Here is a 22285-nt window from a genome sequence, read left to right as displayed (position 1 = left end):
CCTCATGGATCCATTGCTGGCTTGACCAGCTTGTTTTTCAAAACTCACTGACCTCACACTCCCCCACCCCCCCACCCCCTCCCCGAAGACAACAAAAACATGTCTGTCGCTAAAACACTCTACCCTATAAGTCTGCCCGTGAGTAAGAAAGCAAGAAAAGGCAAGAGAGAGGAGAGAGAGAGAGAGAGAGAGAGAGAGAGAGAGAGAGAGAGAGAGACAGGTGGCCAGGCCGGTCTTTCCTTGCCCTCCGCTCCTTTTTGAACTTTTCTTTCATTCTTTCACTCCATTCTGTGCTTTTCCATAGCGAAGTGACAAGCCGCCCCATTCACTCTCTCATTCTTCCCTCCCCTCCTCTTTTGTCTGGGCCGCTCAGTCCTGCTTCAGCTCTATTCAGGAGCCAGACGGCTCGCCATTGACTGGAGCCCCTGCAACCCCCCCGCGACCCCCCCCCCCCCCGAAAAAACCTGGCCTGTCCCCACCCTGCACCCTGCAGCTGCTATGCTAATGGGCTGAGGGGATGGGCGAGGGGATGGAGGGATTGGGAGAGTGGGAGGAGGGAGAGAGGGGAGGGAGGGGAGGAGAGAGAGAGCTGCAGCAGAGGGAGAGAGAGAACAGAGGGGTGACCCCACTCCTCCATCTCTATAACATGCTGGAGGCTTGGAGCAGCAGACCTGTTACACAAAGGGACTGCCCCTCCCTCCTTTCCCTCCCCAGCCCCCCCTCTCCCCCTGCCTCCCCACACCCCCCCTCGCCTCATGTACCTCCCCCTGCCTCTCCCCCGGCCTCTCCCCCTGTCCTCCCCTTTCTCATTCAAATCCATTTTATACCCCAGTGTTAAAGGGGAGCGCTGTCACAGCAGTGTGTAAAGTAACCTTACTCCTGCCCTCCAGGCTAACACCCTCCATACAGAGCAGGCTGTGTGTGTGTGTGTGTGTGTGTGTGTGTGTGTGTGTGTGCGTGTGTGTGTGTGTGTGTGTGTGAGTGTGAGTGTGTGTGTGTGTGTGCGTGTGCGTGTGCATGCATGCGTGCATGAGTGTGTGTTTATGCGTGTGTGTATGTGTTTGCGCGTGCGTGTGCGTGTGTGTGTGTGTGTGTGTGTGTGTGTGTGTGTGTGTGTGTGTGTGTGTGCGTGCGTGCGTGCATGCTTGTGTAAGACCATTCCTGTGTGTGTGTGTGTGTGTGTGTGTGTGTGTGAATGTGTGTGTGAGAGAGAGAGAGAGACCATTCCTTTGCTCAATGCAAGATGGAGACCCATACCTCTACAGTGCTTGGCAGTAGCACCTGTCTCTAGCTCTGGTTTCACCTTCCTCCTTCAACTGAAACACACCACCCTCTTCCTCAACCACTCATTCCTCTCACTTCATTACATTCATTCATTAGTTTTCATCTTGAAAGAGTGAGGGAAGTCTGAATAACAATGAACAACATTTGTCTGAACCAGTTAAAAGCCAGGACAAGCTAGTTGTGGAATGCTAGTCTGGGAATGTTGGTGGATACGATTTGAGGATACAAGTGTTTGTGATAAAAATGTGTGAGTGCTTGTGTGTGTGTGTGTATGTTTGAGTGTGTGAGTATGTGTGTGTGTGTGAGTATGTGTGTGTGTGTGCGTGTGTGTGTGTGTGTGTGTGTGTGTTGCACACATCCTTGCAGCAAGCAGCTGGGCTGGTCCATGCCTCCTCTCCTCTCCTCTCCTCTCCTCCTCTCCTCTGTTCTTTACCCCTCTGCCCCTCAGCGGTGTGACCTGGTGGCCCGCGGGGCGGGGTAGGCCCATGTGACATCTGCCTGTTTGCACAGAGAGGGTGAGGAGGGACAGCCCATATGGACCCCCCCGACCCCCCCCCCCCGCCTCAGCGACCCTCTGCCCCCCCCCGCCCCGTCACATCGCTGCACTCTCCTGCTGCCTGCGTCTTTTGTCCCTTAGGTCTTTGTGTGTGCGTCTCTCTCTCTCTGTGTGTGTGTGTGTGTCTCTCTCTCCCCTGCCGCTGTTTGGCTCATTCCTCCACAGGGCCGCCTTTCGGGTAGCGGTGGGGGAAGGGGCAGTGTGTGTGTGTGTGTGTGTGTGTGAGTGTGTGTGCGTGTGTGTGTGCAGGAGAGTGGAGCAGAGCGTCTGGTCTGGGGGGGGGGACGAGGACGCATCCATGCAACAGGCTGCAGGGCTGTGACATCAGACACCCCCCCTCCCAGCCTCCTCCCCTGAGTGCCTGTGAAGAGGATACTGCAGCAGGATGGAGGGTAGGGTCAACCCCCACCCTCCCTCCTCCCTCCTCCCTCCTCCCTCCATTCCTCCACCCCCCCTCTCGCTACACATGTTCGGACGTCTGTGAGGTTCAGTGTCTCCTGACCCGGCCCAGCTGGACTCCAGAGAGCCTCTGGAGGAGCAGGGTTGTGTGCAGTCTGGACAGCCTCGGAGCCCTGAGCCCTAGTTCTGCTGGCTGGGCTGAGGAGGGGGGGGCTGGAGGAGGGGGGGGTTAGGGGGGTGGGGGAGTTCGGTGTTTTTGGGGGGTTTAGCACCCAGGTAGTATGACAGGATACCCGAACGTCTGGCAACTCTGAACTGGATGCAGGAACCTTTCTGTTTGAGGGGTTTTTAATGCTGTAAAAAAAGATAGAACTTGGAAAACATCGTTGGAAATGTGTCTTTGACTTCACAGAGGCACACTAGCATAGCTTGTCATAAAAAACCAACAACTTTAACTTCAAATGTAAAACAGCTTAAGACGCAAGGTAACAATGGATATTCTCAAAATCTAGATGTGTTGGATGATACAGCTCACTGGTGATTACTATGCATCAATAACAGTGTGAAACAGGACAATGGTTGTGTGTACTTACTGCACAATGAACAGCCCCAACACAACAGATAGCAGAAGCATCGTCTCGATGTAGGTTAACGAACTTGGTAGATTTTAAATGGCCGAACACCAGGCCTGAATAATGTTGGTCATGATACTATGGTAAACACTGGGACATTAAACCAAATCAAACGGGGATGTTGTAGTGCTCATTTTACTGGAGCGTAGATTGCATCTACAAACATACTTGTTATACAGTATATATAGTTTTTTCTCATAGTGCTTGTGGTTCTTTGTGTGTATGTGTGTGTGTGTGTGTGTTTGTGTGTGTGTTTGTGTGTGTGTGTGTGTGTGTGTGTGTGAGAGAGAGAGTGAGTGTGTGTGAGTTTGCGTGTGGCTATGTCTTCACGTCTTTATGTTAGTGTGTGTGTGTGTGTGTGTGTGTGTGTGTGTGTGTGTGTGTGTGTTGGAGAGTAATTATGGAGAATAAAGACCTAGTTGTACAGAGTGAAACTCAGGGTTTGAAGTGAGAGGAGAGATGCTTTTCTGTTTGGCTGGGCACACTGAATGGATCTATTCAGCAGGCCCCCTCACCGCAAGCTCCCATTCTGCCCATTGTCCTCTCCCCTGGCCCCCCTCTCGGCGACACTGCTGGGACCCAGGGTGAGGCCGTGGAATGGGGGGGGGGAGGCCTGAAGGAAAAGAGAGGGGGGACTCCGGCTGAATGAGAGGAGTGGGGGAGGTGTGGAGGAGAAGAATGAGTAGCCGAGAGAGGATCGGGGGGTATGGGGGTGGGGGGGGATTGTAGGGGGGTGAGAAGCAAGAGAACCCCCCTCACACACACGCATGCAACACGCACGCAGCACCTACGTATGCACGCACACACAGACACACACACACACACACACACACACACACACACACGTTGCCTTAATGATTCCATCTATGGATGGTTAGGTAAACCTTCCCTCGAACATGAATGTGATCATATCAAGACTTATTCCCCATTTTCTCATCATGTCAGTTTTATGTGCAGACTCCTTTTGTGTGCAATTTTTACACATTATAAAAGTCACTAAATTAAAAGTTTTACAGAAACTGCTGAAAGCAATTAAAGTATTCTGCAATTTCTACTTGACTGTCCAAAACAACAGCTCTACAGTTTGAACTCTAAAACCCCAAACACTGACAATGTTGTTGTAATGCACAATGTCCATGAGGTTCACTGGTAGATGGAAGAGCAGTAACTTTTGCAGATGCAGACATGGGTAGCTGTTTTCTCTCCTTCAGATGCCAAGACATAATTATTCCAGTTAATACTTCCACAATGTTATATATCATTGAAAATAGAAAATAGACCCCATTCACTTCCATTATAAATGTTCCACTGGAAAATGTGGAAGAGCAAATTCATAAATAACCGGAGTAACGACTTCAAAAAGTGTTTTGCCGCATGGACTGGAGTGAAGATGCGTGCTCGATCACAAAATAAAAAGGATTTTGGAGTGACCTATCCTTTTAAGTCAGATGACCACAACAATACCACCAGTATATCAACTCCACATGATAGAAAAAACAAACACAATGACCAGTAGGGACTCAATCACCAGCTACAGCCAATGATTCGCCCTTGATTCGTATTCACGCCACGGGGACATCTTTGACCACATCTGAGGGAGATGGCCTACTGCTGTGTCTGGTATTGTGTGTGTGTGTGTGTGTGTGTGTGTGTGTGTGTGTGTGTGTGTGTGTCTGCGTTCACGACCACAAGTGTCACAGCGGTCAGGTTACGACGGAGACCGGGACTTCACTGGTTTAGGGATATGCGGTCAGTCGGTCAGGGGTCATTCCGACACAGCTAGGTTCCGCTTGTGGTCGGGGGGCTCCAGTTGCGGTCCCTGGCAGTCACCGCTCTGGGGAGGTAAACATGCAAAGCTCAGCACCTTTTCTCGTACGTGAGAAGCATACAGACTTGTCCCAGCCACAAAGGGATAACAGCAGGCGTATTCATCAAGGTTTTGTTTAGGGGGTAAATGCACCATATAGTATGTCACCAGTCACCAGTGTATGGTTGAATTCTTAGAATGTTTATATTTTAATCATGAAAAAGCATGAGAGACTACCAACCAACCAAAGTGAAATCAGCCATTATCATTTGTGACAGGGTCTGGTGAAAAAGTCCTCAAGTAGAGCAAGGTGATTTTTAGGTCATATTTCGAGATTATGAAAGTAAGCTTTCAAATGACATAGTGTCATACATTGAAATCTGAAAATAGTTGAAGACGATGTGCTTATTTGATTGTTGGTACACCTTAAACCAAAATACCGGAGAAACTCGCTCTGAATCACACACTCAAAACAGCTGCATGTATTTAGTGATCCTAAAACTGTTATATTGAGTGGGCTCTTCAACACTTTCGTAATGTGAAAAAAACCTTTTTGGTCATTTGTGCGACTTGAGAATTGTTCACCAGACCGTGTCACATTTGTCTGAACCTATATAGTTAGCACATGATAATACATGATGCAGACAAACAAGAATGATAGAATATCTAATTGTCGCAGGCAGAGAGAGTCAGAGAGGAGAGAGCCTTGTTATGCTGTACATCAGGCTCTAGAAATGACACGTTAGTCATGTGATCAGGTTTGAACTTGAAGTAGAGGGTTGGATGGAGGAAAAGGAAGAGAGGGTTGGGTTGAAATGGAGGAGGAGAAGGAGGAGGAGAGGGTTGGGTTGAAATGGAGGAGGAGGAGGAGGAGGAGGAGGAGAGGGTTGGGTTGAAATGGAGGAGGAGGAGGAGGAGGAGAGGGTTGGATGGGCTGGGGGGTCAAGGGACCGCCGGTGACAACAACAATAGACTCTGCTAGCAGCAGCAGCTGAGCAAAACCTCTGACGAGAGAATTGTCCCTTTTTGTGGTCCAGCATAATGACGTCTCCAGGCCCTCTCTCCCTCCTTCCCTCCCTCCTTCCCTCCCTCCTTCCCTCTCTTCACATAGCAGCTTTGTCTCTCGCCTCATGTGTCTTCCTCCGTCCTGCTGACTGTCACCCCTGCCCTCCTCCTCCTCCATCCCCTCACCCCCCCTCCTCCTCCATCCCCTCCTCCTCCTCCATCCCCTCACCCCCCCTCCTCCTCCTCCATCCCCTCATCCCCTCCTCCTCCTCCTCCTCCATCCCCTCATCCCCTCCACCTCCATCCCCTCATCCCCTCCTCCTCCAGTCTTTCTTCCTGAGGAACACATGCTCACACACACTCCCCGTGGTCACTCCACAGAGTGGGCCTGTATGTGTGTGTGTGTGTGTGTGTTCCTATTTGTGTGTGTGTGTGTGTGTGTGTGTGTGTGTGAGTGCCTCTGAGGAGAAGGGCTTCCTTGTCCTGTGTGGGCAGGCATGCTGCAGAGATATCCCAGTCCTTTGATCCAGTCTAGTGGTCTGGATCTGTTTGTGTTAGCGGCTGCTATGACCTTTCCTCTCCTCTCCTCTCTCCTTTCTCCATTCTTCTCCCCTCCACTCCCCTCTCTCCATTCCTCTCCTCTCTCCTCTCTTCCCTCTTCTCTCTCCTCTTTCCTCTCTCCTCTCCTACAGATATTTACCCACTGTTTCACTGTTGTTTGGTTCCCAGACAACAGAGCCCCTCCAAACCCAAACCACCCCTGCTGGACTCTGCTTCACACAGAACAGACCGACCGACTGACCCACACACACACACACACACACACACACATACACACACACACACACACACACACACACACACACATACACACACACACACACACGCACACACACACACACACACACACACACACACTCACACACACACACACACACACACACACACACACACACACACACACACACTCACACACACACACACACACACACACACACACACACACACACACACACACACACCACAACTCTTTATCAGGCCTGTGTGTGAAAACACCCACAGTGTGATAAGAGTTCACTTCTCTGCCAGAAACGTCCAATTTCATGTGTTTTCTCTTTCCTGGGTCTGACTCTCACTCTCACCAGAGCTGTTAAAAAAAAACACCCTGAGACAATTTCCATGGGAACTAGTTCTTCTGTAAATACTGTGGTGTGATGGCTGTGGTTGTCATGTCTGTGCCACTGTGAGTCTCTACCCTGTCTCACAGGTGATACAAGAGATAAAAGGTACATAAAGAGATACAAGATCCTTTCATTGCCACACAAACGAGGGTGGTGGAGTTTGTCAACATGGTGGCGAACTCTACATTAACCACCAACATATACAGCAACGACACAAAGCAGACGTTCCAACATTGTTCTGGTGCCGCTCGGCCGATTTCAAATGTTGATTGAGGACCTCTCTGATGAGGGATGAGGTACTATTGTGGCTTTATTCATTTCTGTATTTTACTATGTTGTATTTTGTCATGTGTTGTTTTGTAATTGCAGATAGATATTGTGGGCAGGGTGCACCTGCAGAAGAGGCCGTGGTCTCAGGCCTGTGTTTCCATCTGTATAAATAAAGGTTAAAAGTAGTAATAATAATAATAATAAAAATACATACATGGGTGCGTGTTCTATTGTACAGAGGGGTACTTCTGTTCTGCATCACCAGCAGTTTGTCCTTTGTCTCTACGCTCTCACGGTGTCACAGAGGCTCATGTTAGCATGGTGCTGCTAGCATGCTAACGTCATACTTCTATTCACATACAAGGGGGCTACTGTTCTGGACACGTCTGTGTGTCCTTTCATTCTGGGTTGAAAAAGGCACTTCTGTAACGGCAGGTCTGGTGTGTGTTTGCTCAGCATGTATGTCTAGGTTGTGTGCTCACTTTGAGTGTATCTCAGCATATTTGGTCAGTCTGTGTGTGTGTGTGTGTGTGTGAGTGAGTGTGAGAGAGAGAGTGTGTGTGTGGTGAGTGATGAGCATGTCTGTGTGAAAGTATCATTGTCTGTAGGAATGAATGTGTATTTTTCTCTCTCTGTGCCCGACACTCTCTTGACCATGTGTGTACGTGCTAGCAGCTAGTATTTGTGAAAGCGTCTGTGAAAAAAAAATAAAAAACTCAGCCAGTGTGTTTATTTGGCACCTCTCTCTGACCAGGTGATGTGTGTGTTTGTGTGTGTGTGTATGTGTGTGTGTGTGTATGTGTGTGTGTATGTGTGTGTGTATGGAAGGTCACTGAAAGCTGTCAGTTCCCTTTTCCTCTCCGGATATTCCCAGCATTCTACGGCCAGCGCGGCGAGCAGCCGGGAACTCTGGGAACGGAGAGCAGGAAGCACAGCTCCTTGGTGGGGCCAAGCTGAGCTGCTCTGAGGTAAATGGAGGCTGGAGGCTGGAGGCTGGAGGATGTAGGCTGGACGATGGAAGGGAGCAGAGGGCCTCCCACTGTTCCTGGAGCACCAGCGCCCTCTGGTGGTTAGTAATGGTCCTACACACACACACACACACACACACACACAATAGCACTCGCACATACATGCACACACACACACATACATGCACACACACGCACACGAACACACACACATACACACACACGCATAGGCACTACACACACAGTAGCATGCACACATACAGTACATGCACACACTCTCAAAGGCAATGCATGCACAGAACGCACACATACATGCACACACAGACACAGAAAGTCCTCTGCTGATTCTGATTCTGATTCCTTATCGTCCCTCAACTCTCAGCTCTCCACTGCTTGACTGGACCTCGGTCAGGGAACAACACTGGGAGCTCCACAAAACAGACACGGGGTAGTGGGGGTCTAGTGGTGGTCTAGTGGTGGTCTAGTGGTGGTCTAGTGGTCTAGTGGTGGTCTAGTGGATAGTGAGTTGGACTTGTGATCGGAAGGTTGTGAGTTCAAATCCCGCCTGAAGCCACACCACTACTAGTGTGCCCTTGGGTAAGGCACTTAGCCCTCAGTTACTCCAGGGGGAATGTCCCTGTAATTCGTAATTGTAAGTCGCTTTGGATAAAAGCGTCTGCTAAATGGCAAAATTAAAATTAATTAATAGACACCATCAACTCATCAGAAGAATGTCCATAGAAAGCTCACATTGTAAATATGAAACATATGAAACAAGAAATAGCTCTGTGACTGCCGATGGCAATTGTTCATATTGAAGGTTTTGCTTACGGTGACTGTGATGTATAGTTGACAAATAAGCTTATTGTAAGTTGCTTTGGTTAAAAGCGTCTGCTAAATGACTTCAGTGTAAATGTACAGAAGAAATGATCATTCCAAGCAGTTGGAGCAGATGGATCAGTTTTCTTTATTTATGTATTCTGTTCTGTGATGATCTGGTACCCATAGCCATGCCGTGACCGATCTGTGCTGTGTTAAACATGATAGGACCTCTCTCTCTCATCTCCCTCAGTCTACTTTGAGGAATTCCCCGTCTCCTGAAACACAAATGAACATTCAAATCGGCATGGATCTACAGAATCTGAGATACACATCCCCATCAAAGTATGAAATGAGTGACAGAAAAAAAACCTCTCTCACCCTCCTTCATCCCACAGAACTCCTCACACTCCCCCTTGGTGTAGAACTTGTTGCTGTTGCCCTGGCAGTAGCCCTCCTTGTAGGCCAGGCACGTCCCAGTCTTGGGGTCGAAGGCCCACACTTGCGGCTGGCCCGCGCAGGGGCTGGCATCCATGGGCAGGCGGCACGCAGCTACACACACACACACACACACACACACACACACACACACACAAACACAAAATGTCAGACAGCCTCAACCAACCACTTGACCCTCTGACCTCCTGAGATCGGAAGATCTGTCCCCCCCCCCCCCACCTGGAAAAAAGAGTGAGTTGGTACGTGCTAAATCAATATTGTAATGATGATGTATGAAAAATATATTCCAGTTATAGTTCTGGTTCCTGCTCCAGTTCCTGTTCCGGCCACTTACCCTCAGTGCGGCAGCTCTGTAGACACGCCCTCTCGTCGACAAAGTTGTTGTGGTTGCCTAGGCAACCGCCGTAGGTGAACAGCTGGCACTTCATGTTGGTGGAGTTGTAGAAGTAGCGTTGGAGAGTCCCGAAACATGGACCCACATCTGGAGCGGACTTGCACCCCACTGAGACACACACACACACACACACACACACACAAACACACAAACACACACACATACACACACACACACACACACATACACACACACACATACACACACACACACACACGCATCAGACATGTCACGGTCAGCTAGTGAGGTCACGCAGAATCCAGCCACAGAGATCACATACATCTCACATCCTTACATTCTCATATTTCATCTGAACATCTATGATCTTCTCTCTCACCTGTACTGTCGAAGAAGGGCTCTGAACCAGATGATTCCTCTTCCTGGAGGCTGGGAAGTACAACATTCCTCCTAACTCTCTGTGGACAGACAGACAGGTTAGTGGTGAGACAGACAGACAGACAGACAGCACAGACAAACAGACAGCTCAGACAGACAGTTTGTACCTGAACCCCTGGCTCTGCCACTGTCTCCTCTGGGACACATTCTCCTGTGGAGAGAGACAGAAGCAGGGGTGAGAGAGGCAACAGAGGTCCAAGTCATTGGGTCCCTCATCAGCCTCAGTGTGTGTGTGTGTGTGTGTGTGTGTGTGTGTGTGTGTATGCATAAGTGTGTGTGTGTGTGTGTGTGTGTATACATGTGCAGGGCCGGCTAATTTTCTCTTGATCCTGACAAACTCCTCAGTCCCTGCCAATGACAAATATACCCAGCAATTGATACAGCTACCACTATTCTTCACACGAGAGATGGTGCAGAAACTGGGAGCTTCAAAGATTTTGTTTGGGCCACTTGGTTATAGACCAATTTTGTAGAGTGACTGAGATGATGTTGTCCCATCGACTGTGCTTTTTCCTCTCCACTATTCAACTTTGTACATTTTTGTGTCCCCAGGCCTCAGGGTCACATTCCTGAGCAGTTTTGTTCCTCTCCATTTGCTCAATTTATAATGACAACCTGATCATTGAATCCTATGCAAATCAGAGACCCTATAAAAACAAAGACATTGATTCAAAAATTACATTAACTATTATCATTTTATTAAGATGGACTCAATGGACCATCCAACATCAGTCCTCCCCAAAAAAAAAAAAAAGTAAAAAAAGAAAAGAAGTGTGGCCCCCTCTAGTGGTTGTGGCCATAAGCGACCGCTTAGTCCGTTTATGTACATGGGTGGGTGGGTGTATGTGTGTTTGTGTGCGCACGTTTTTACCCATACCTTTGTTCTGTTTGATGATCACCGTGTCGTCCGCCATGCCCTGGTCCTTCACCAACCTCCTGAAGTCGTCGATCAGAGTGTCTCGCAGCTCCATGGTGCGACCTGTAGGGGGCGGCATTTCAACACGGTGACTCCCCCCACGGTGCACTGCACAGTACACACTACACACATCACCAAGGCGACAAGGTGACACTCACTGTACAGCTTGACGGAGACGCTCTTCTCCCCGTCCTGTTTCTGCTTGTTCATCACCACAATGGCATACTCGTCGTAGTTGGTGTGAACCACGTAGGCGTCGGCATCAGACCCCCATCCTGCGTGGAGGAGAGAGCACAGACGCCCACACACTGTCAACAAAACAGCTCACCCGTGGTGAGGGGACCAACAGGAAGTGATGTCGCGAGACAGGAGACTCACTGGCGTTGTGGTAGGAGAACCTCCCAGGCGTGTCGGTCAGGAGGTACTCCCCTTCAATCACCTTACATGTCCCGTGCCTGCAGTTACACACACACAAACACACACACACACATGCGTACACACACACACACACACACACACACATACACGCGCGCACACACACACGCACACATGCATACATACACATACACACACACACGCACACATGCATACATACACATACACACACACACACACACACACACGCACTCACATGTTTTGATTAACTCACCAAATGCCAAAGAATTCCTGATCACCCACCACCTGAGCCAAGTGTGGTGTTTACCTAGCAACGATACATTGATTGGCTACAAAATGAAGCATCATCATTGATGCATTTTTGGTGAATAAAGTCACCCTCTGCACTCAAGAATGTTGCCCATTTTAGGCGACTTTATTCACCCTCGGCACTGAAAGGGTTAACTGTGGTGAACCCAGTGGCATTGAGTGGTATTAAAAGGCATTCTGTGTGTGTGTGTGTGTGTGTGTGTGTGTGTGTGTGTGTTTGTGGTTGTGTGTGTGTGTGTGTGTGGTTGTGTACCTAAGCATGGTGCGTTTCATGCTGACTTTGCTTTCAGTGCTGCTGGCCAGCAACTCCAGGACTCCAATGGCAGAGTCTGCCTTGTGTCTCTGCACCCAGGGACAGGTGGACGCTAAGGCGATGTCATGCCACTTCCCCATGAACTGAGAGAGAGAGGGGGGGGAGGGAGAGGGGAGAGAGGGAGGGAGGGAGAGGGACAGGGAGAGGGAGAGGAGAGAGAGAGGAGAGAGATATACAGGGAGAGGAAGACAGAGAGGGAGAGGGAGACCTTTTTTATCCACTGTCCTTCAGAAAGCCTATGTGAACACTATACTGTGAATTGTGAGTATTTACAGATATACAAATTCACCATACAAGCCAATCAATATTTACTGATTTGAACTCCTTCATTGCATTGACCACTTGTTTTACTCTTATTTTCCCTCAAGTGGGAGAGAAAGAGAGAGACAGACAGATAGATAGAGAGAGAGATAGAGACAGAGAGAGAGAGACAAAGAGAGAGACAGAGAGATGCAAAGAGGACGAGTAGGGAGTGTGTTTCTTACCCTGGTCAGGTCAAAGTTCTCCTGCGTGGGGAAGAGTGGTTCGGGGTCCACGGGGAGCCCGTGGAGGAGCCCCAGCGAGGCTAGGAGGAGCGTGGTGGAGAGGACAACCTGCATCTTCTGTGTCTGTCTCTGTCTGACTGAGTCTGTCTGACTGAGTTCCCCCGCCGCCTCCCCCCCTCCATCCCTCCACCGGACAGGGCCATCGACCCGGAGAGCATGACTGCCCCCCCTGCCCCCTCCCCCCCCACCCACCTACCACCCCCTCACACACCACGCAAGCAACAAAAAAACGACTGAGCAAAGTTCTCCTTATCTCTCAATGTGTCCCTTTCTCTCTGACCACACATTGGAAACTTAGAGAAATGTAGAGAAAACCATAATACATAATTCCATTCTAGCGTATGAAGCTGCTAGTTATGATGACTGTGATGCCATCATACACACACACACAACACCCACACAAACAATCTCAACCCACATCGACACACACACACACACACACACACACACACTCTCTCTCTCTCTCTCTCTCTCTCTCTCTCTATAGATTTCTCTGTGTTGACCTCTTGTTCAGTGGACCATGTGAACTGCAGCAGTGTGTGTGTCCTCAGGATCCTCTATGTTCAGTGGTGATCATGATGATGTGTCTGGGTAACACACTCTGAACAGACTGGAGAAACCTCTGGCAGTTGATGCATGTCATCACACACACACACACACACACACACAATGCACAGACACACACACACACAGACACACACACACACACACACACACTCACTCACACAATGCACAGACACACACACACAGACACAGAATGCACAGACACACACACTCAGACACACGCACACATGCAGACCACAAACCAGGTTGGACCAGAGGTGAGGGAACAGTAGTGTTTATTGAACCAGAGCAGAGTTACACAACCATGTCCCAAACAGGACATCAGAAAACAAGAGCCTCTAAAGTGCATCTAAGCGCCATCTACTGCACACTGGTTAACCTGTTGTGTCCATGGCTATGTGAGCTTGTATGGTAAAGTGTGTCTATGTGCTGTTGTCTTGTACAGTAAAGTGTGTCTGAGTGTTGTGCAGTGGTGCACAGGAACGTGTGTCGTCATGCTGTGCTCCAATTGGACAGGGGGCGTCTTAGAGCAGCGGTCTGCTGCAGCAAAGCAAGTTCAGATAAGGAATTCAGGTATCTGGAGGAAAACAAAACATCATTATTTTGTTCAATGAACTCTAATGCTGAGGATGAATAAAGTCGGCCAAATGGTCAACATTCTAGAATGCCACGGGTGACTTTATTCACCAAAAATGTATAAATGATGATGCTTCATTTTGTAGCCAATCAAAGTATTGTTGCTAGGTAAATACCACATAAAACAATTTAGGCACCCTAGGCGGCGAGTGTTCCTGAATTCTTTGGCAGTTAGTGGCAGTTAAATCTTGATATAGTTTTTGGAGGGTTGTATTGTCAACACAGACTGTCACACAGGCTTACCTTTCGTCCAGAGGCTGGAGGGCAGTTGTCAGCTGTTAATAAAGAGTAGAGCAGAGTTCACACACAGCCACTTTATCTACTACATCACTATCAGAGGCTTCTCTTGCTTCTCACCCCCCTACAATGACCCCCCCCCCCCCCCTCCGAGCCTCCATACCCCCCGATCCTCTCTCGGCTACTCATTCTTCTCCTCCACACCTCCCCCACTCCTCTCATGTGTGTGTGTGTGTGTGTGTGTGTGTTACGTGTTTTATGTGTGCTGTGTGTGTTACGTGTTTTATGTGTGCTGTGTGTGTGTGCATGCACATGCATGTCCACCAAAACTCACCAACAGCTGGTGGGGTCAAAATGGACTCCCTAGGAAATCCACGAGACATGGCGAAGTCTTTGAACTTCTGAATCACCTCCGGCTTCACTCTGAGAGATCGACCTGTAAGCGACCAGCAACGTTAAAGAGAGGCTTCTACATTTTTGCCGCTAATTCTTTACTTTCTTTCTGAATGCTGTGGTTTGTGTTGACTGGTATGGCTCATGGTATGATGTCAATAGGTTTCTTATTAGAGCACACTTCGTCACTTCAAAGCCAACACACCGTGGGATTGGGGAGGTGTGTCCATCTCTGTACAATCAGCTCATTTCTAACAATATTTCTGTCTCTTATTCTATTACTTTTTAGGGGAGGCATCTCAACCATCCCTACTGACATCTCTTAACCTCCCCTGTAAAATTAGTTTTTTTCTCATCATTTTGTCTTTCGTTTGTTATTGTGTGTGTGCAAATCCTAAAATAATCAAATCAAATCAAACAATAATAATAAGGAGCAGCTTCCCCGGGGCCAGCCTCACCGTAGAGGGCCACCTGTGTGAACTCCCTGTCCATCTTCTTGTGCTTCAGGAACACCGCGAACTCAGTGTAGTTGGTCTCCACCACAGTGATGTCCTTTGTTCTGCTATGGCCTAAAAACAGCAAAATGGCGTCCAATAAAAAACAACAACAACAACAACAACTACATGACTCTCTCTTTCTCTCTGTCTCTTCTCTTTTTTTATGTTATTTTGTTTTTCAGATTTTATCCCTTTTTCACCCAATTTGGTATCCAATTGAACCCAACCTAGCATCCAATTATCCCCTGCCTATTGCGTAGGATCCGCCGCACGACCCCGTGGCCGGCAGCCCCAGAGGAGATCGCCAGGCAGACTAGCTGACTGGCTCCTCGAGCCCAGCACCGTTATTCCGGCACCCCGGGGGCGCTGTTGCGCGACGGATCCTTGTCCGGAAATAGTCCTATACCGCCCTCTGGAGCGGCCGCTCAATATGCCGCTCCCTGTGTGCCTCGGCCATATCCGGGTCTGGCAAGACCGGGATTCGATCCCAGTCCCCGGTGGGCAGCTTGCACTAGTGGCTAGTGCTTAGACCGCTACGCCACCGCGGGGCACCTGTCTCTTCTCTTTATCCACTGTGGACATTTCCTAAGGGTATGATATAAAGATGATCAAAACAGTTATAATAAACTGTGTCACAGTGGAGATCGATGAGTGCTGGGTGTGGTGGACTCACGGGTGCTGAAGTAGGTGAACTGCCCAGGGATGGCAGTCTTTTCGTAGCTGAAGAGCTTACTGCTGCAGCCAGATGGCCTGCACACCAGAGGAACAACCAAGGTACTCTCAATTACTGCTTTAATGCCTTTATGCCAGGGTTAGTGTGGCCCTATGATACAATCTGAATCATAATGCAGTCCACTGCAGTGTGTGTGTGTGTGTGTGTGTGTGTGTGTGTGTGTGTGTGTGAGTGAGTGAGTTACACAGTCTTGGGTGTGTGGATTATGACATGTGATAGTGTGATTTGACAGGTAAGCACAAGTCCAGGGAATGTGTGAGATATGTACTGTGCTCTCTGTCTCTGTCTCTCTCTCTCTCACACACACACACACCCACACACACACACCCCACCCACCTCAGACTCCACATTGTGAGGTTGACGTTGCCGTTGCTCGGTGTGACGATGCCCATGGAGACCCTCAGCTTGTCTCTGTAGGGGACGAACGCTGGAGAGTCGTAGGCCAGACCTAGACGGTACCACCGCCCTGCGAACTGAACACACACCCCTGCAGTCAGACCTGAACACAGCCACACACACCCCTGCAGTCAGACCTGAACACAGCCACACACACCCCCGCAGTCAGACCTGAACACAGCCACACACACCCCGGCAGTCAGACCTGAACACAGCCACACACACCCCGGCAGTCAGACCTGAACACAGCCACACACACCCCCACAGTCAGACCTGAACACAGCCACACACACCCCCGCAATCAGACCTGAACACAGCCACACTCACCCCCGCAATCAGACCTGAACACAGCCACACACACCCCCGCAGTCAGACCTGAACACAGCCACACACACCCCCGCAGTCAGACCTGAACACAGCCACACACACCCCCGCAATCAGACCTGAACACAGCCACACACACCCTCGCAGTCAGACCTGAACACAGCCACACACACCCCCACAGTCAGACCGGAACACAGCCACACACACCCCCGTAGTCAGACCTGAAAACACACTCACACACACACCCCCACAGTCAGACCTGAACACAGCCACACACACCCCCACAGTCAGACCTGAACACAGCCACACACACCCCCGCAATCAGACCTGAACACAGCCACACACCCCCCCGCAATCAGACCTGAACACAGCCACACACACCCCCGTAGTCAGACCTGAACACAGCCACACACACCCCCGTAGTCAGACCTGAACACAGCCACACACACCCCCGCAGTCAGACCTGAACACAGCCACACACACCCCCGTAGTCAGACCTGAACACAGCCACACACACCCCCGCAATCAGACCTGAACACAGCCACACACACCCCCGTAGTCAGACCTGAACACAGCCACACACACCCCCGTAGTCAGACCTGAACACAGCCACACACACCCCCGCAGTCAGACCTGAACACAGCCACACACACCCCCGTAGTCAGACTTGAACACAGCCACACACACCCCCACAGTCAGACCTGAACACAGCCACACACACCCCCGCAGTCAGACCTGAACACAGCCACACACACCCCCGCAATCAGACCTGAACACAGCCACACACACCCCCGTAGTCAGACCTGAAAACACACTCACACACTCACACCCCCACAGTCAGACCTGAACACAGCCACACACACCCCCACAGTCAGACCTGAACACAGCCACACACACCCCCGCAATCAGACCTGAACACAGCCACACACACCCCCGCAATCAGACCTGAACACAGCCACACACACCCCCGTAGTCAGACCTGAACACAGCCACACACACCCCCGCAGTCAGACTTCCTGTATGTTGTTACACTAATCCTTTCAATGGCAGAACATACTGTCGAAATCCAGCATATGCCCTGATCACAGAGATCCAAATAAACGCTCACCCCCGACACATCAACAGCCATGTGAATCACTCAGAATAAAATGGAAAAATAAAAAGGGTTTGAATCTGTGAAATGATGATGAAATCAAAGGGATTGTGCAGCTCTGTGTATGTCGTGTTGAGACATTGGATAGGGCATTGCGGTCGAACTTGACTTTGAGTGTGTCACCCTGCTTTTTTGGGGGGTTCAACGTTACTCATCAATTAAATGAACTGAATGTGCTACAAACCACCCACATACTTATTGAGATGGACGACAGAAAAGCTCTCCCTGACGAGGCCGCTCACATTTCTGTCTCTGGATGCTCTTCGTTCCAGAGCGTTGCTCCATTCCGTCTGTCCTTGTTTGACCCCCTTTTCACAGATCTGACATGACCGGGCTGAAGCTAAAGCTCCATCTAAACACATGGCTTACACCTAGCGACTCCCTATCAGATCTGTAGATCTGGAGCATAGAGGAGAGGGAACAACTTCCTGGAATTGAAACTGCAGCCTCATCCTATCAGTGTTTGCAACCCTGCCGTCCTCTTGACCCTTGACCTCTGGCTTTGTTTACCTTGGAGGTGAGCCACTGTCCTAGCACTACCCGAACACAGCGTTCCCCCTAAGGGGGACGAACCATAAAGCAGCCAATCAGGAAGAAGGGACAGTAGAACTGTCTGTTTACGTTACATAAGGGACCCACCATGTTCACAAAGTAGCTTTTGTAGTCCCACTAGAGGTGAAACAAAAATGGCTGACGAGCCTAGCCTGACCATTGGTTATCATAACTGGATGTGTTATCGATATTGTCCTATGTGGGGCCCATGATCTGCCCTGTTGCACCCTGGGAAGAAATAAGCTGCGGTATCGCTCACCCTCTGCAAGTTGAAGTCTTTCTGGGGCTGGATGTCTCCGTGGATACCTGTCAAACACACCATCGCTGTGGCAAACGTCACCAAGGCAATCTTCATGGTTGCTAAGAGAGAGAGAGGGGGCAAAAGAGTAGTGTAGTGTACAGTAGCGTAGCGTAGCCTGTCCTGGGACTAAACAGATCTGTCAGAGGGGATATTTGTTGAGAGTCGCGATGCCAAGTCTCTCAGGCCCGCCCATCATACGGCCCAGCCAATCGATGTCTGAGAAGTAGAGGACAGTTGTCCACTATGACAGGTAGAGTAGAAATGATAGACGCTTCAGTCTCTGAATCATCACTGGGAATTCTTGGAAAGGCATGTGTGTGTGTGTGGGTGTGAGAGAGAGAGAGAGAGAGAGAGAGTGAGAGAGAGAGACAGTGTGTGAGAAAGAACGATGGAGTGTGTGTGTGTGTGTGTGTGTGTGTGTGTGTGTGTGTGTGTGTGTGTTGCACTCAGTGGCTGCTGGTGCCGTTCAAGTTTAGGGAGGACTTCATTTATTTATTTTAGGAGCATGGCCTTATTTCTATTACGGCATATTGAATGACCGTCCGTCATTCATATTCCATTCACCCAGCTCAATGTAACATTGATAGCTTTAGGCTATTTACATTACATACCCACCCCAGGCAAGATGACATCATGAGGTTGCTACAATCTAGCCTATAATGCAGGTGCACAGGAGGAGAGGATTACATTGGAGTAATCAATTGATTGATTGATTGAAAACTTTATTAGAAGATTTGCAGAAGTAGGTACATGAAAGTACATATTACATACAAGGTCATCTAAAAGGATAAAAACCCAAGAAAGCCACTGGCTTATTTCAATTGGGGTCCTTGATTTTCAATTCATCGTTACATGTAAGATAGACAGGAAAAAAAAAACTAGTACTATCTACAAGATAATACAGACAAATAACTATTACTATCTACAAGATAAAAAATACATCCATCATGGGAAGAACAATACTAGATATACAATACAACAAAACATCAGGTATGTACAGCGGGTAGGACAGGTGGGGACATACACCACAGGTGGGGGCGGGGGACAAAACACAAAGTATGTACAGTGGGTAGTTCGGGTCTTTTAATCTGATTTTTGATTTTTGATTTAGAGGGTCCAGTTACGGATTGCAGCCTCCTGTAAATGTTTTTTGAGAGTGGTTTTGAAGGTGGGCAGTGTTTTGCACTCCTTTAAGATTATAGGAAGGGCGTTCCACATTTTTACTGCATAGTTTGCAAACGAGTTTAACCCCTTGTTTGTGGTGCAACCCGGTTGAACGTGGTTCGTGGAGCTTCCTCTGGTGTTGTATGTGTGGACGTTGTTCACTTTTTGGAAGTATGTTGACAGGTACTTGGGTGTCTTTGTGGTGTAGCGTATCTTGAAGACCAGGCCCAGTGCAAGCTGCTGCACTCTGTCAACTACTCGTAGCCAATCAAGGCTCAAAAAATGAGCAGCGGTTAGATGTGTCCTCAAGGGCTACGTTCACACTGCAGGTCTTGATGCTCAATTCCGATTTTTTTACACAGATCCGATTTTTTTGTTTGGCAGTTCACATTACTTTTAAAATGTGACCTATATTTGACCTAGGCCTACATTGACTCCCGTGTGAACATTCCACGGCCGTGAACAGACGCGCATGTGCAGAAGGACAGCGCACTGTTTACAATAATAATATTAATAATAAAAAAGAAGTCGGATTTTAAAAAGTCAGAGTATAAACATGCGCGAATTCCCGAAATTCCCTTCTCTCGATGCTGATCTTGACAGGAGTGTCGTATCGACTCCATTCAAAGTGTATTATATCGGATTTGGGTCACATTTCACTGCAGTGTGAACGTAGCCTACACATCCCACCTGGGCGAAAGCCATCGGTTTAGTACCTGTAGATGTGTCACCGTAACACGGGATGAACGCATTGCTTGGAACGCACTTTTAGCCACACCCCATAGCTCCGACCCCGTTTTATAATGATGGTTAAGAAACCAGAACTAACGCGTGTAAGCTAGAATCGCAGTCCCATGTTTACAGTCCCCCCAATAAGCAGTTTAGCAGTTACACGGCGGGTATGGTGGCAATACATGAATAAAGCCGAAAGCTTACCTTTTATTCGGAGGAGTTGACGCCTAGTTGGGTAGTCTAGCCAGCTATCCCACATGATCCATCTGTTGTTGAGCAGGCTATAGTGCAGGCATTTTATGAGAAAAGGGGGGATAGCTCAGACAAATTGCAACAGAAAATCTTTCAACTGTTTATTGCTCATAAATGTCTCCTATATGACATATAAAAAGTCTTAAGAAATCCAAGTGGTGGAAAGTATATTGTTTTACCATAACCTGGTAACACGTTTTTGCTTCCAAAAATGACATTATAAAGCTTTTAAAATGTTGAAACTTTATTCGAATCACTAAATTAATATACTTTTATACAAGGCAACATAAATTGGCAGTAATCAACATTAATATAGGCATTGATTAACAACAATTGAAAACAATAATAATAATAATAATAATAATAATAATATTAAAATATCACTTTTATGTTACTTTCAAAATATTTGTGACTGGTAGATTTGCACTAATCAACATGTTGGCACTATTAAGTGAGTAAACATGTTAACTTTTAAGTAAAACTTTATCAGTAGGTGTCTGGTTCATCTTCACCATCTTCATCTTCATCACATGCATCCTGAGATGAGTTTGCACAATCCTTTGCAGTTGCTACATGCAACAGAGCGCTCAATGCCATGCTTCTTGCATGTGCACCTCAGGCTGCTGCAGTCTGTCTTGCAGGTGCATCTGATGAACCGGAGGAGTTCCTGTGGAGCTGGTGGTAAGTCAGTTTGGACAGGGACAAGCCTCATCACTCTCTTTCCATCCCCATTCTTGTGGCAGGAGTTCATTTGAGGTTCCCTTCCACTGCTGCACCTGGTAGGACACACGAAGACTGTGGTACTTCGCTGCTGCTGACGTAGGTGGCAGACTCTGCGGCTGTACGTGAGAAGTGCTAATAGCTACCTTCTCACAAAAGCGATAGTGTCGTAGAGAGTCGAGTCCCTCCCCAGGTTTCCCATTGTCCAGGCACAGCAAAGTATTCTTTGTTATTGTGCAAAGATTAGTTATTGTGCATTCTGCTGTGGTAGCTGACTGTGTGTCAAACACTTTAGCTTGCTCACAGAAGTCATCACTGGTTGTGAATTTCTTGAGGGGAGCTCCTTTCCCAATGCCATAAATGCGGGAGGTAGTGTCACACCCAGCTATTGCATGGATGAAGAGGATATGAGGGCAAACACTGGGACCCAGCTGCTGCTTGGCGGCCTTGATGTTCCAGACACGTGGCTTCTTCATGCTCTTCTTCGCCTCAGGTTTGAAGAAGAGGTCATGTGACTTGAGGTTGGTTTGGTATATGAGGAGGACGAGCAGATCTGTATCATCACCAATGAGCACAGTGTTTGTTACTGTGGCAGACTGCACTGCTTTTTGCACAATGAGGAGATCAGCATCACCTGGAGCAGGGTACGTCTGACAGTTCTTCTGTAGGTGACCACTGAGCATGTTGATGAACTGCTGCTTGTTTGTGTTATTTGAAAGGAACAGGTCTTTATTTATCGTAATAGGCATGTCTTCATCCATGGTTACGGCTGCTCCAGTCCTCCCACTTGCTCGCCTGCGGTGTGTCATGTCTTTTGTGGATGTGCCCTGATAACCGTCAAACACAACAACTGCCTCTCCATACTTCCTTGTGACATACTCGCTGTACAGCTTGCAGATGTCCTTGTATGTGGATCCACGTGTCCATGGGATGCGCTGAACCAATACTCCACCATCCAGCACATACTGGACTTTTATTCAGA

At 48.6% G+C, this 22285-nt stretch overlaps 2 protein-coding genes across 2 annotated transcripts; both read right to left on the bottom strand.

Annotated features, from left to right (window-relative positions):
• Positions 1 to 9050: 9050 nt before the first annotated feature.
• On the bottom strand, positions 9051 to 12750 carry ambp (alpha-1-microglobulin/bikunin precursor). The gene is made up of 10 exons (XM_080528647.1): positions 12590 to 12750; positions 12045 to 12187; positions 11465 to 11541; positions 11245 to 11361; positions 11048 to 11149; positions 10278 to 10321; positions 10112 to 10190; positions 9715 to 9882; positions 9303 to 9473; positions 9051 to 9199 (listed from the first exon to the last, which is right to left on the bottom strand). The coding sequence occupies exons 1-10, from the start codon at positions 12701 to 12703 to the stop codon at positions 9171 to 9173; spliced, it is 1044 nt and encodes a 347-aa protein (XP_080384773.1). The 5' UTR covers positions 12704 to 12750; the 3' UTR covers positions 9051 to 9170.
• Positions 12751 to 13471: 721 nt separating this feature from the next.
• ptgdsa (prostaglandin D2 synthase a) lies at positions 13472 to 18588 on the bottom strand. The gene is made up of 7 exons (XM_080528396.1): positions 18394 to 18588; positions 16046 to 16182; positions 15650 to 15726; positions 14938 to 15048; positions 14421 to 14522; positions 14093 to 14124; positions 13472 to 13790 (listed from the first exon to the last, which is right to left on the bottom strand). Exons 1-7 carry the CDS (start codon positions 18487 to 18489, stop codon positions 13770 to 13772), a joined length of 576 nt encoding a protein of 191 aa, XP_080384522.1. The 5' UTR covers positions 18490 to 18588; the 3' UTR covers positions 13472 to 13769.
• Between the last annotated feature and the right edge of the window lie 3697 nt (positions 18589 to 22285).

This window comes from Nansenia antarctica (genome assembly GCF_963989245.1).
Source record: "Nansenia antarctica genome assembly, chromosome: 4".
Classification (NCBI taxonomy): Eukaryota; Metazoa; Chordata; class Actinopteri; order Argentiniformes; family Microstomatidae; genus Nansenia; species Nansenia antarctica.
The sequence above is the reverse complement of the archived record's forward strand: the minus strand, read 5'-3'. Positions and strand labels throughout refer to the sequence as shown.

Coding starts and splice junctions, on each gene's coding strand:
- ambp (XM_080528647.1), bottom strand. CDS start 12,703: ATGCAGGTTGTCCTCTCCACCACGCTCCTCCTAGCCTCGCTGGGGCTC. Junction 11,150..11,244: donor CGTCTCCGTCAAGCTGTACA/GTGAGTGTCACC, acceptor CGCCCCCTACAG/GTCGCACCATGGAGCTGCGA. Junction 9,883..10,111: donor GCCCTTCTTCGACAGTACAG/GTGAGAGAGAAG, acceptor TGTGTGTCTCAG/TGGGGTGCAAGTCCGCTCCA.
- ptgdsa (XM_080528396.1), bottom strand. CDS start 18,489: ATGAAGATTGCCTTGGTGACGTTTGCCACAGCGATGGTGTGTTTGACA. Junction 15,727..16,045: donor CTCACAATGTGGAGTCTGAG/GTGGGTGGGGTG, acceptor TCTGGTGTGCAG/GCCATCTGGCTGCAGCAGTA. Junction 13,791..14,092: donor CTCCAGCCTCTGGACGAAAG/GTAAGCCTGTGT, acceptor GTTTTCCTCCAG/ATACCTGAATTCCTTATCTG.